Genomic DNA, 15,009 nt, shown 5'->3' on the forward strand with positions numbered 1-15,009 from the left:
TTTCACTTAAATATACATTTCCAAAAAAAAAAAAAATTACCAAATCACCTACTACCCCATGATTATTTTTTTAAAAAGTCAGTGCCAAGGATAGAAAGTCAAAAGTGAAAATCCCCATTACCTGCCCTACACTCAGTGCCCTGAGTTTGGAGGCTATTCTTCCAGAGTTTTCTGATGCCATAGATAAAGCTTTGTTAGTTACATAAATGGAACTGTTAGCCACTTGCTTTTTTACCTAACTTATTCTGTTACTGCTTACAGAGCTATCTGTTTTTTGGTAATAGCTTTAGTATTATTTTATACTATGGAGTGATGGAGTATCACAATTTAATAAGCCAACATCCTACTGTAGGATATATAGGGTACCCCCAGTTTTCACTTTTAAAATTGTGCTTCATTGACCCAATTAAAAATGGGCAAAATTACCCTCATACTTTGCCAGTGGGAATGTAAAATGTTGCTGCCTCTGTGGAAAACAGCTTGGCAGTTACTCAAGAAGTTAAACATGGTTGCTACCAAATGACCAAGCAGATTTACTCCTGGGCATATTCCAAGACCATCAAATACATATGTGCACATAAAAATCTACACACGAATATCTGTAGCAGCATTTAAGCCAAAGAAGTGGAAACAACTAACATGTCCAGCAACTGAGGAATGAATAAAGAAAATGTGGTCTGTTCATCCAGTAGACTCTTATTTGGCAATTAAAAAAAGGATGAAGTCTGATGTGCTACAACATGGATGAACCTTGAAAACTTTACGCTAAGTGAAGTAAGTAAGATGCAAAAGGCCACAGATTGTGATTGCATTTATACAATACATCCAGGATAGGCAAATGCACAGAGACAGAAAGATTAGAGGTTGGCAACATGTGGGAGGTAGGGGGTTGGAGTGACTGCTTAACGAGTATGGGGTTTATTTTTAGGAGTGATGGAAATTCTCTAGAATTAGATAATGTAATTTGCTTGTGAATTTACTAAAAACCACTGAAATGTATGCTATAAAACAGTGAGTTTTATGTTGTGTGCAGTTGTATCTCAGTACAGATTATTTTTAAGTGGGCAAAAACTTGGACACTTAACAAATGCAGATATTCATACAGTCAATAAACAGATAAAGAGGTGCTCAACATCATTAGGTGTCAATGAAATGCAAGTTAAAAGACACTGTGAATCCACTACTTACCCACCAGAACACCTAAGAGTAAAGACTGATGGCGTGAAGTGTGGGTGAGAATGTAGAGAAGTGGACCCCTTCAGCTGGTGAGAGAATAAACTGGTACAACCACACCAGAAAACTAATTGATAGGAGCCACTAAAGCTATGCAAACATATCATTTTACTCCTTGATATATACTCAACAGAAATGAAGACTTACATCCTCAAAAAAACCATGAATGTCATAATAGTTTTATTTATAATAGCCCCAAGCTGGAAAAACCCAAATATTCGTCAATTTAGATAGATACATAAATTGTGATATGTTCATCTAATAAAAATGAATAAACTGCTGATACACATGACAATGAATGGGTGAGTCTCACAGTCATTAAAACTATGTAATGTTTAGTGTTAGAAGCCTCTTTCTATTCTATATGCTGCACTTCAAGATTTACGTTGACATGTGAAGTGTTATGTGGGTCAGTTTTTAAAACTTATTAAATTGTAAAGATGCTTAATTTGCCCCTGATGTCAATACTAAATATATTCTTAAAACAAAGCACCTATCTCAGAAGAAATGCATGTGAAATGTGGAAAAATTAGAACATACAGATTAACTACCATAACTTCCTTTACCTATACCCTCACTGCCCAGAAAGACCCCTGTCAACAACTTGGTATGCACACATCTGAACACTTTTCTGAGCATTTAAGGAAGTCTGAGTACTCTAATGTTAACACATACATACCTTCCAGAGAGTCAACACTTGGAACCGATCAGCAGAATGTGGAGAAGTTAGAGCTGCAGCTTCAAGGTGCTAAGGCAACTGCATCCGTCTAAGTAATCTCCTTATCTGGACTTTACAGCTCAGCGGCTCTCTTCCTTCCCACCTCCGCTCTGTGTTCACAGCTGGGGCACTCACTGCAGGTTGCATCACTCACTCACCCCCTAGGCCTCCATACCGCCAGGTTCCCTCAGAAACCCCGTGGACCAGTTTTTAGAGTGTAGTTCTCTGCTCTCTGCAGGAAGCAGAGTTTGGCAGGTTTGACCCCTATGAATTCACACCCTGCTTCACTGAGTGGCCCTGACATTTACCTGTTATTGAAGGTTAGCAGCAGCTCCTGCCTTTTTACAGTCCTCACCCCATCAGTACCTCATGGTTTTGGCCACTCTTTCCACCTTCGTCTTTGTAGAATGGATCTAGACAGTGTGGTGAGTGCTTCCCTGCCCCTTTCTCCATGTGTATGCTCTTCAGGCTCTGCAGGTCCCCTTGTCTTCAAACAAGATCTACTCCTTCCCAAGACTGACCCCCTACAAACCCTGCTGCCTCCAGTAGGACTCTGCTCCTGAAGTTCCACTTGCTAGCATTGAGATGACCTTTTCTCCAGGAGCTCACAGGGTACCAGAGGGAACGGCCAATGTTACTGTCCTATAGCCCATGATGGGTGCTATAAAACAGACAGGAAGCTTGAGTTATGGGAGCCAAAAAGGAAGAGTGATGGGCTCTTTGTGGTGTAGGGGAGACCTGGAAGGGGCAGGAAGAAGGCAATCCATGTGAATCAAAACCCAGCCAACTCTCTGCCAAGTAGCCCCTAATGCTGGCACAGTCTGGGAGCTACCTGGAGATACAGCCAAAGAGGGCATATTTACTTCCTTGCTAAAAAATTTTATATATGTTTTATGAGGTGTTATGAATCTGTAACATTTCCAGCATCTTTAAGTATGACCCTTAAAGCAAAGCATAAACCTTGTGCACTTAGGAAAAATGTAATCTCCTGGCAAATAAAAGAATTTGACCCAGATCATGTGGTAATTTTATTGATTAAAATATTACAAAGTTCTACTTCTCATGTCTTCATATACAATATATCCGAGTGAACTAAATTAAATCATTTATGATATGAAAAGACATTATTACATATTGGAAGGGTGACGTTAATTCATCATCATGGATCATCTCTACTCCTAAGGTATATGCCCATATTACAGTTAGCCATGGCCTGTGACTCTGGGGAGGTATGGAAGAGCACTGAGTCCACAGGCCAGGAGTGCTTATCAAGTCACGTTTTCTGCTCTGAGAGGAAGAAATTAGGAAACCTGGAGGAACAAGGAATAGTCAGTTCCCAGAAAACTTGGGAGATTTCTCAAAAGACGGAACTGACATAATTTTTCAGTTATTTTTATGAGGAAATCTTAAAACATATTTGAATGCTGATAAGACAGAAAAAATCATTTAGGTTGCCTTTTCAAACTAGTTATTTAAGTCATCGTATGAAAGATATTAAACAATGAAAAGTTATGGCAAATATGTTGGCAGAGAAAATTTAATGACGTGTTCTTTTGGAGGAGATGATAAATGATGTGGGAGTTAGACTTGAATGATATATTAGTTTTAAATGAATATTTACATAAAAATACTTCATGATTTATTTCAGGTTGAATATTCTCTTAAAAATTAGAGGGGCCTGAAATAAATATTTTTTAATGCAGAAGCATCTTCAGTAAAAAGAGTTGGTGAAGCACCCCCACTCTCATCAAGCAAGCGTGCGGGTGAGAGAATTTCTGATGGGTCATGGTCAAATGGGATGATTTGAAAGACAATCCTGGAACCCATTTGTGGCTTCATAAATATCTGGGCTTCACATGAACCTTAGAAAACAGGATAAGCTGTGTCCCGAGAGTCTCACTCCCACTGGGTGGACTCTTGTCATAAGATAGAGGCACCAGGCAGAAAATATGAGTATTGAAGGAATTCTAGTAAAATTTGGCTGAGATTCCAAAGGTAGATGTGGCCTTTCCAATCTCAACTGGTGTGTGTTAATTCTTACAAGATGACGGCGGCAGCACCATCACCATGAGCAAGAAGAGATGTGGCCCATTTGGGAGAATTCTTATTTTCCTCATTAAATCACATTCCAAAGCATCTCCAGTTCCAATCAGGTGTAAGCCACCTCCCTCTTATTTGAGCTTCACTGAGCTTTTGAAAGAAAAGTGCACTTATGCCCTTTTCTCCTGCTATAACCTATTGAGAAAGCCAAGCTTAAAACTGCTGGGGATCTGGATCATTTCCAGGGCATGTGGAGAGGGAGTAAAAGGAAATGTGACTTGAAAGAGGTGTTTGGTGTCCAACATCAGGTGTGATGAATCCTCTCGGCTGTTGAGGAGAGCCTGAAATGAGAACCAGGGGGAAGATGAATAAGGAAACCAGTGCGCTCTGCTATGTTGCTGTCTGGAAGTCAAGAGTAAGGAAAACACAACAGTGAAAAACTCCTTTCAAAATCTTGTGAGATAACACACAAAGGGGCTTTTCGACAGCACAGCACAAGGTGAAATGGTCTGTTTGGGTCTTCCAGGCCAGCTCTCATGAAGACCTACTTGCTCTTTTTCACTTCAGAAGTTAATTTCCCCCAGGATGGGCTGACTGTAAATCGATCTAGTTTCTATTCTTACCTATTCTCATGGCATAATTCTCAGCTCATGAGTGGAGCTCAGTATTAAATTTTTATTGCATTCATAATTATTTTTAGTTCAGTGGTTTGCAAACTTTTTGGTCTCAGGACCCCTTTAAAATCTTAAATTACTGAGGACCCTAAACAGCTTTCGTGCATGTGGTTAGAGCTATGGATATTTATCATATTAGTAATAAAACAATAATTTAAACTACTTTTAACAAGAAAAGCCCAAGACATGTTAACATATTTTTATTGAAAAATAACTCAAATTTGAAAGAAAATTAAAAAAAAACTACTGGGAAGTAGTATTATTTTTTATAATTTTGTAAATTTTTAATGACTGACTTAATGTGACAGGTGGAATCTTGTATCTGCTTCTGCATTCACCTGTAGTGATTTGCTATTCTGGTTGAAGTGTGTGAAGAAAAGTCTGCCTCACACAGGTATATATTTGGAAAAAGGAAGACTTTGCAGACTCTCTGAAATTATCTCAAGGATCCACTCCTCCCCACCTCACCAAAGACTCTTGAATGCAACTTTTGAGAACTGCTGCCCTAAGGCATTGGGAAAGAAACTTTAGGGATTAAAATAAGAAAAAATGAGTACGTAGGTTCTCTGTTTCTATTCAGCCTCTGTTCCCTTGTCCATGCTCAAAGACTGATGAGAAACAAGACATGCTGAAGGACTGTAGACTGAGAGTCATGGTTTTGGTGTTTTCAGTCCCTTGCCACCAGGGCTAAAATGGCTTCTGAAAACGGGGGGAATTTGACAGGGAAGATTTCTGCCACTTTTCCTGTGGGCATTTCCTTTGTATATTTGTTACATGTACTTTAATTCTGAACTTCTATAGTGGTAATTAAATATCACTGTCTCATACTAAAAATTAAAAGGCACATCTTAAGCATCTCACCTGCACTTTGCGAACGAAGGATGGAGTCACTCTTTTTTCAAAGTCATCTATAGGTGTGTATGAATTAAGAATCTTTATGATCTGCAAACAATGCATAAGATAGTATAAGGCCACGAAAAGGATAACTCTGTCCATGAAATGATGGTTCCAGTGGTCTGGGCACAGTTGGGAACCACAAGTGGTTCTTTAATACTGTAATCTGGCTCTAGGAACCATGTGTTATTTTTTTCCCCAAGAAGAGAGAAAACAAGCTGAGAAGAGCATAGATGGGAGCAAGGACATCATATAATTAGATGACTGTGAGACAATTCCCCATTTCCAGCCTCCTTCTCCAGTCCTACATCCTCTCCCCCCACACACACACATCTGTGGTTTTGTGGGCAGGGAATGTGCCATACAAACTTTTAGGTTTTCAAGGTCTAGAGTTACTATTTAATAAATGCTTGTTAGATAAGTGGGTAGGCCAAAGAGCACACAGAGATGCAGATGCACCCCATGCCAGCTAAGCCAGGAAAGGGGATGCCAGTCACATGATCACTGGTGAAGATCAGGGAGACACTGAACAAACCTGATTACCTGCACAGCAGACAGGGAGGTACAGCGTTCGTAGATCTCCTTGGCATCACTGTCGGTGGTCTTCTTCACCTGAAGCAACCATGCTGCCTGTGAGAGAGGCTCCAAAGTTTCCTTGGCCAAGTTGTTCTGTAAATTCTTATCTTTAAGCCATTCTTCTAAGTAACTGATGTTGCACCTGGAGTAAAAGCCAGAGGAGCAGAGAACAGTGGGTGATCCATTTAGAACACTTTAGGGGAAGGTGTAGAGTCCCTAAGCATGTCCCAGCATGGTACCAGTGTTCACTAAGATCCTTAGGACCACGTCCAGCAGTTTCTTCATTTGTAACAAGAGAGGGTTGGGCCAGGTGATCAGCTCTCATGATCCATGATTCTAAGGATCATGATGGTCTAGGGTGAGTGGTCATAATAGCAATAAACTTTGGAGAAAATCTGAGCAAAGAACAGTGACTACAATAATTTATAAAACAATCTATTAATGTACCTTTAATAATAGATTTGAAAATATCTTAAAGGAAAACCTCATAGTGATATTTGAAGGGGGGACTTCAATTCAGTTCAGTTCAGTCGCTCAGTCGTGTCCGACTCTTAGCGACCCCATGAATCGTAGCACGCCAGGCCTCCCTTCCATCACCAACTCCTGGAGTTCACTCGAACTCATGTCCATTGAGTCAGTGATGCCATCCAACCATCTCATCCTCTGTTGTCCCCTTCTCCTGCCCCCAATCCCTCCCAGCATCAGGGTCTTTTCCAATGAGTCAACTCTTTGCATGAGGTGGCCAAAGTATTGGAGTTTCAGCTTCAACATCAGTCCTTCCAATGAACACCCAGGACTGATCTCCTTTAGGATGGACTGGTTGGACCTCCTTGCAGTCCAAGGGACTCTCAAGAGTCTTCTCCAACACCACAGTTCAAAAGCATCAATTCTTCGGCACTCAGCCTTCTTCACAGTCCAACTCTCACATCCATACATGACCACAGGAAAAACCATAGCCTTGACTAGACGAACCTTTGTTGGCAAAGTAATGTCTCTGCTTTTTAATATGCTGTCTATGTTGGTCATAACTTTCCTTCCAAGAGGGGATTTACACTGGTATAAAAACTGTTTGAACTCTTTTCCTAAAGTAGCAGAAAATTTTCAACTGGTAGAAGGTTTTCTAAGTTCACTGGGGTTTCTATTCTAGTTTCTGTCACTTACTATCATAGGTTTATAAGTTAAGAGGCATGGGTTTTAATCTCACCAATCTGTTTTGTGAGCCTGGAAAGTTACTCTACCTCTCTTGGTAAATCAGGGTGTTGAGAACACTCACACATTGCTAGGGAGAATGTAAATAGTACAGCTGCTAAGGAAAACAAGCATTTCCTCAAAATGTTAGACATAGAACTACCATCTGACCCAGCAACTCCGAATTGAAAGGTCCACACAAAAAAATCATACACAAATGTTCACAGGAGCATTAATCATTATAGTCAAAAAATGAAAACAACCCTAATGTTTACCAATTGGTGGGCAGATAAATAAATTGTGGTCTATCTATACAATAAGATGTTATTCAACAATAAAAATGAGTGAGATACTGACACATGCTACTACATGGGTGAAATATGAAAACATTACACTAAGTGAATGAAGCTACTCACAAAAGACAATGTATTTTATGATTTCATTTATTATAAGCAAATCTGTAGAGGAAGAAAATATATTTGATGTTGTCATTGGATCAAAGAAAAAGCAAGAGAATTCCAGAAAAACATCTACTGCTGCTTCATTGACTACACTAAAGCCTTTGACTGTGTGGATCACAACAAACTGTGGAAAAATTTTTTTTAATTTTTTAATTATTATTATTATTATTTTACTTTACAATATTGTATTGGTTTTGCCATACATCAACATGCATCCGCCACGGGTGTAAACGTGGCGGATGCATGTTGATGTATGGAAAGACATGGGAATACCAGATCACCTTACCTGGCTCCTGAGAAATCTGTATAAAGGTCAAGAAGCAACAGAACCAGATATGGAACAATGGCCTGGTTCAAAATTGGGAAAGGAGTACATCAAGGTTGTATATCATCACCCTGCTTATTTAACTTATATGCAAAGTACATCATGTGAAATGCTGGGCTGCATGAAGCACAAGCTGGAATCAAGATTGCTGGGAGAAACATCAATAACCTTAGATATGCAACCTTATGGCAGAAAGCGAAGAGGAACTAAAGAGTCTCTTGATGAAAGTGAAAGAGTACAGTGAAAAAGCTGGCTTGAAAAAAAAAAAAAAGCTGGCTTAAAACTCAACATTCAAAAAATAAGATCAAGGCATCCGGTCCCATCACTTCATGGCAAATAGATGGGGAAACAATGGAAACAGTGACAGACTTTATTCTCTTGGGCTCCAAAATCACTGCAGATGGTGATGGCTGCCATGAAATTAAGACACTTGTTCCATGGAAGAGAAGCTATGACCAACCTAGACACCATATTAAAAAGCAGAGACATTACTTTGTCAGCAAAGGTCTGTATAGTCAAAGCTATGGTTTCTCCAATAGTCATGTACTGATGTGAGAGTTGGACCATAAAGAAAGCTGAGCACTGAAGAATTGATGCTTTTGAACTGTGATTTTGGAGAAGACTCTTGAGAGTCCCTTGGACTGCAAGGAGATCCAACCAGTCCATCCTAAAGGAAGTAAGTCCTGAATATTCATGAGGGACTGATGCTGAAGCTCGCATATTAAGGCCACCTGATGCAAAGAACTGACTCATTGGAAAAGACCCTGATGCTGGGAAAGATTGAAGGCAGGAGGAGAAGGGGACGACAGAGGATGAGATGGTTGGATGGCATCACCAACTCAATGGACGTGAATTTGAGTAAACTCTGGGAGTTGGTGATGGACAGGGAGGCCTGGCGTCCATGGGGTCACAAAGAGTCGGACATGACTGAGCGACTGAACTGAACTGAACTGAGGTGAGGAGGAGGGGACTCAGTGGGATGTGGGTAGGGGATAAGAGTGGCTGATAACTGGGTTTAAGGTTTCTTTTTGGAGTGATGAAGCTTTTCTAAAATTACATTATGGTGATGGTTACATAATTCTGTAAATATACCAAACTTCATTGAACTCTACACTTTAAACAAGTGAACTGTATGGCATGGAGATTATATATCAATGAAGCTGTTTAAGAAATTGAGTGAACTAGGTGATCTCTAAGGTCAGCTCTAGCTCTGACCTTCCAGATTAGCAACTCCCCATGGGTTATATCACTGGGACAATAACGCTGAGTTAATGTATTCCATAAGGAGGTAATAAGTGTGAAATGACTTCTCTTGCTCTGGTAAGCACCCCACCCCCACCCCGACACTGTCATTCTCAATTTTGTCCCACTAGCTTAAGTTCTTATTACAGTAGATTCCTAATGGGCCTCCCATCTCATCCCTTCTAATCCATCCTATTCAATTCTGCCACAGTTTTTCTAAATCTGAATTTTGAGCATCTTAATCCTCCTACTCAAAAATCTGTATTGGGAGCTCTAGTTCTTGGTAAGATGGAATAAGCACTCCATTTTGTGTCTCCCACGGAATGCAGTTATAAAACCTGGATGGAATGCCTGGAACAACTATTTGAGGACTTTGAAAAGTAAACAGTAGCAGGTGGTGTGGGGAAAAAGACCAGAATCTGAAGTATCTCCCAATTAATACTGAGTTTACCAGTATCTTCCCCTTGGCTAGTCACTGGTTTGAACTCAAAGCAGCCTGAAATTCAGCAGTGGGCATTGCTGATAACTAAGAGCTCTAGGAGGAACCCTCCAGTTCTGGTTTGAGGTGCTGAAAAGGGGGTGTCCTAATACTCTGAGAGAGGGTAGAAATTCTGTTTTTCTTATTTCTCCTTTTCTTTATTTTTCTTCACTCTGTTATGCACAAGCCCCAAACAGTCCTATGGTGGTGGCAGCAGGCTCCAGCAGCAAACTAAATCAGAGAGGGGAACTTCTTCAGCTGGAGGAACTGCAGCTCAAGGGGATGGGGGTGAATGCTTCTTAGCTCCGTCCTCCCACCACCTGACCCCAGATGGGGACATTTGCTGGGAGTGTAGCACATAGTGAGTTAAGTAAAGCCCAAGTAGACTTAATGTGATAAATGGTTGGGGATCCAAACTTTCAGTGAAGGGGGCATGGGTTCAATCCCTTGTTGGGGAACCAATACCATGCATGCCATGCAGTGTGACTAAAAAATCCAAATAAACAGCTTTTTAAAAATCCAATTTAAAAATAAAAGATATTGATTCCAAATAGATTGAAAAAGGTAAGTATGATACTATAATTTCTAGAACAACCATTAAAAAAGATACAGAGAGATATAGAGAAAACACAATAGGGAAATTTAAAAAGGATGCCAAAAATGTTCAAAGAACCCCAAATAAGACAGAAACAGGAAATCAAAGAAATAAAAACCAGAAGGAACAAATAGAAAATGACAAAAATGTAGACTTATATCTAAATATGTCATATATCAATAAATACATTAAATTAAAATGGTTTAAATATAACAAGAAACAGAGATTGTCAGACTGGATTAAAAAAAAAAAGGACCCAAATATATGCTGCCTACACTTCAAATATTACACAAATAAGTTTACAATAAAAGGATGGGAAAAGGTATACTATGAAAACACTGATCCAATTAAAAAGTAGACTTTCAGACAAGATATGACTGACTCATTTCGCTCAGTCATGTCCGACTCTTTGTGACCCCATGGACTGTAGCCTACCAGGCTCCTCTTTCCATGGGATTTTCCAGGCAATAGTACTGGAGTGGATTGCCATTTCCTTCTCCAGGGGATCTTCCCAACCCAGGGATCGAACCCGGGTCTCCTGCATTGTAGACAGACACTTTACCATCTGAGCCACCAGGGAAGTCCATAAAGTAGACGTCAAAGCAGAGAAAATTAACAGGATGGGATAAAGAGAGACCCCCACATAATGATAGGAGGGTCAGTTCACCAAGATGACATAACAATGTTTAATGTGTATGCACCTTACTCAGAGTGTAAGAAAAACACAGCTTCAGAATACATAATGCAAAAACTGACAGATTGAAAGAACAGACACATTCATAATTACAGTTGAAGACTTCAATACACCTCTCAGTAGTCAATAGAATTAGTAGACAGAAAATCAGCAAGGATACAGAAGAACTGAAAAATGAAAGTGAAAGTCAAAGTCTTAGTCACTCCTCTGTCCATGGAATTCTCCAGGCAAGAATACTGGAGTGGATTGCCATTCCCTTCTCCAGGGGATCTTCCTGACCCAGGGATCGAACCCAGGTCTCCTGCATGGCAGGCAGATTATTTATTGTCTGAGTCACCAGGGAAGCCCTGAAAAATACCATCGACAAATTGACATTTATAGAATATTCTACCCAACAACAGAAGAATGTACATTCTTTTCAACTGCATTTGGAATATTCACAAAAGTAGACTGTATTCTGGGTCATAAAAGCAAGTATTAACAAATTTAAAAATAACTGAAATCATATAAATTTTCTCATCACTTCATGGCAAATAGATGGGGAAACAGTGGAAACAGTGACAGACTTTATTTTCTCGGGCTCCAAAATCACTGCCGATGGTGACTGCAGCCATGAAATTAAAAGATGCTTGCTCTTTGGAAGAAAAGCTATGACCAACCTAGACAGCATATTAAAAAGCAGAGACATTACTTTGCTGACAAAGGTCCGTCTAATCAAAGCTATGGCTTTTCCAGTAGTCATGTACGGATGTGAGAGTTGGACCATAAAGAAAGCTGAACACCAAAGAATTGATGCTTTTGAACTGTGGTGATGGAGAAGACTCTTGAGAGTCCCTTGGACTGCAAGGAGATCAAACCAGTCAATCTTGAAGGAAAACAACCTTGAATATTCATTGGAAGGACTGATGCTGAAGCTGAAGTTCCAATACTTGGCCACCTGATGTGAAGAGAAATTCATTGGAAAAGACCTCCTGATGCTGGGAAAGATTGAAGGCAGGAGGAGAAGGGGATGACAGAGGATGAGATGGTTGGATGGCATCACCGACTCAATGGTCATGAGTTTGAGCAAGCTCTGGGAGATGGTGAAGGACAGGGAAGCCTGGTGTGCTGCAGTTCATGGGGTTGCAAAGAGCCATGACTTAATGACTGACCAACAATAACAAATATAAAGTTTGTTTTTTTCAATGTAAAAGTATTTATAAGTTTGTGTTTTAAAAATAAATCTGGGAAAGTCTAAGACAAAGTGGGATGGTTGGGAACTCTAGCATCATAACCTACAGTGTATGTTAACCTGTGTGCATCTAGGGATCTTTTTAAAAATTGTGGTAGAAAATACATAACATAAAATTACCATGTTAACCATTGTAAGTGTATAGGATAGCATAGTAGCCTTAACTATATGCACCATGTTGTGAAACTAAGCTCCCAGAACATTTTGTAAAACTGAAACTGTACATCCACGGAACAACAACTCCCTTTCTCTCTCTCTCTCATCAGCTTCAGGCAACCACCATTCTACCTTCTGTTTCTAACAGTCCGACTGACAAAGTATATTCTTTAAGCACAACAAAATTAAACTAAAATCAATAACAGAAAGGTAACAAGAGAGTCTCTAAACACTTGGAAATTAAACAACACACACTTCTATACCATCCAAGAGTCAAAGAGTAAGACTTGAGGGAAATTAAAAAATATTTTGAATTGAACAAAAATGAACTGAACAACATACGTCAAAACTGTGTGTTGGGGGATAGAGTTAAAATAGTGCTGGGAGAGAAATGTATAGCATTAAATGCTTATGTTAGAAAAGAGTCTCAGAGCTAATAATCCAGGCTTCTACTTTAGGAACCTAGAAGAAAAGAAAACTAAATGCAAAGTAGGCAGAAGGAATGAAGAAAGACAGGAACAGAAGTCCATTAAATTTAAAAAATAAGACAATCAATGAAATCAAAACCTGGTTCTTTGAAAAGATCATAAAATTGATATACCTGTAGCAAGACTGACCAAGGAGAAGAGAAGACAAATTACCCAAAGAGGAGTGGACGGGGGCCGTTGCTACAAATTCTGCAGAAATTAAAAGAATAATAAAGGAATATTCTGAACAGTGATACCCACATTACCTCAACTGTGATGAAGCGGACTAATTCCTTGAAAACCAAAAACTACCAGACTCACCTAAGATGAAATCTATAACCCGAATAATCCCACAACTACTAAAAAAAAAAAAAAATCCATAGTTTAAAGCCTTCTGAAAAAGAAAAATCTCTGAGGTTGCTGCCATTCCTGAGGGACTAAAGCATGCATTTCTCATGCTGGCACTCCGCTCTGTCTCTGTAACTTATCTTTCTAGATCCACCCATCACTCTGGTTCTCCTTTCAAGGAGGGCTATTCATACCCTGCCCTAAGCATTCCTTCACTGAGGCCTGTGCTCAATTCTCTAGTTCTTGGGCTGAAATCCTTCTTGTCCTCTAAGACCCAAGTCAATGCCTTTTATATTCTCCCAGATTCCCTCAGGACAACAAGCAATGTCTGTACTTGGGCCACATCATTCTGGTTCCTAACAGAACTGTCTCCACAGGCCCTACCTAGGTTCTTATCAAAGAACCCTGGGCGGCCTTCCTTGAAGGCTCAGTGGTAAAGAATCCACCTGCCAATTCAGGAGACACAGGTTCAATCTCTGATCTGAGAACATCCCACTTGCTGTGGAACATCTAAGCCCATGCACCACAACTGTCGAGCCTGTGCTCTAGAGCCTGGAAGCCGCAACTACTGAAACCACGAGCCACAATTACTGAAGCCCCTGCACCTGGAGCCCATGCTCGGCAGCAAGAGAAGCTGCTGCAGTGTGAAGCCTGCACATTGCAACTAGAGTAGCCCCCACTTGCTGCAATTAGAGATTTGCACAGCAATGAAGATCCAGCAGAGCCAAAAAAATTTATATATATATATATATATATATATATGATGCCTGGGCAAAATAACCACAATGGAACCTGCAATAAAAATGCTATTGTGGAGATGGTGAGATAAAGTTCCACATGAGATAATATTTTTTATAAATTTATGACTGCTGCTGCTAAGTCGCTTCAGTTGTGTCCGATTCTGTGAGACTCCGTAGACGGCAGCCCATTAGGAACAACAAAAAGAACTACGTACTAGGAAAATTTTTACCTTTTCCCAGGAACTGGTCTGCTTCACCATGCCAGATGAGACCAGAGAGCTACTGATGTTTTGCTTTTTTCTCCTGGCAGTCAGAAAGCCCAGTGCCCGTTTTCAAGCTACTCTGTCCACTGTTTATTTTTCCTTTCTTGGAGTTTGATTTTCCACTTGTGTTCATGTTTTGCTATTGCAGTGCTTGTGTTGTCATGGTAAAATCACTGCCAATCCTGAAGTACCTTGTTTATGGCAGAAGCTGAATCAATATCTGAATGAACAAATGTCTCTAAGATGTATGTGCTGTTCACTCAGAGCAACACACTGGAAAGGCAGTACTTCCCTAATAGCACTTCCAGTTGGTGAGAGGAAAGAGTGCTGGGCACCTATGGGGACAAATGTTCACTGAGCTTGGGGACCTACTGGTGGAATAAGAGTTGTTTAGCAAAGACTTTGGTGACATGTGTAGGTTTATGACTTGACTTTAAATAAGCCTGAGGCCTGCCCCAGAGGACTTCAGGGCATCTGTTCAGAACTTGGGAAATAAACAGAAGCCTTTCCTCTCAGTGAAGAAGAAAAGACCCACAAAGCCCAGCCCTCCTGAATACTCCCTTGTATCTGAAAACTACAACATGGGGTCATGGGAATTTCACACACTGCTTTGTAGAGACGTCCAAGCTTCACCAACGCTAAGGTGTAATGGATGCCTCTTATGTACTACTTGGCTTAATAAACTT

General features: G+C 40.1%; 1 protein-coding gene across 3 annotated transcripts in view; it reads right to left on the minus strand.

Moving 5' to 3' along the window:
• Positions 1–2,966: 2,966 nt before the first annotated feature.
• The window catches only part of MYO5C (myosin VC), a 117,837-nt gene continuing 105,794 nt past the window's right edge, over positions 2,967–15,009 (minus strand). For all 3 annotated transcript variants that reach the window (XM_086320970.1, XM_086320971.1, XM_086320969.1), the window contains exons 39-41: positions 6,103–6,277; positions 5,527–5,607; positions 2,967–4,332 (exon numbers count right to left, since the gene is read on the minus strand). In XM_086320970.1, coding sequence (XP_086177096.1) covers positions 4,180–4,332; positions 5,527–5,607; positions 6,103–6,277 — 409 coding nt within the window. In that variant the 3' untranslated portion in view covers positions 2,967–4,179. The remainder of the gene's footprint in view (positions 4,333–5,526; positions 5,608–6,102; positions 6,278–15,009) is intronic.

This window comes from Bos grunniens, chromosome 10 (genome assembly GCF_055505025.1).
Source record: "Bos grunniens cultivar Pamir isolate PY7600 chromosome 10, Bosgru_T2T1.0, whole genome shotgun sequence".
Taxonomy (NCBI): domain Eukaryota; kingdom Metazoa; phylum Chordata; class Mammalia; order Artiodactyla; family Bovidae; genus Bos; species Bos grunniens.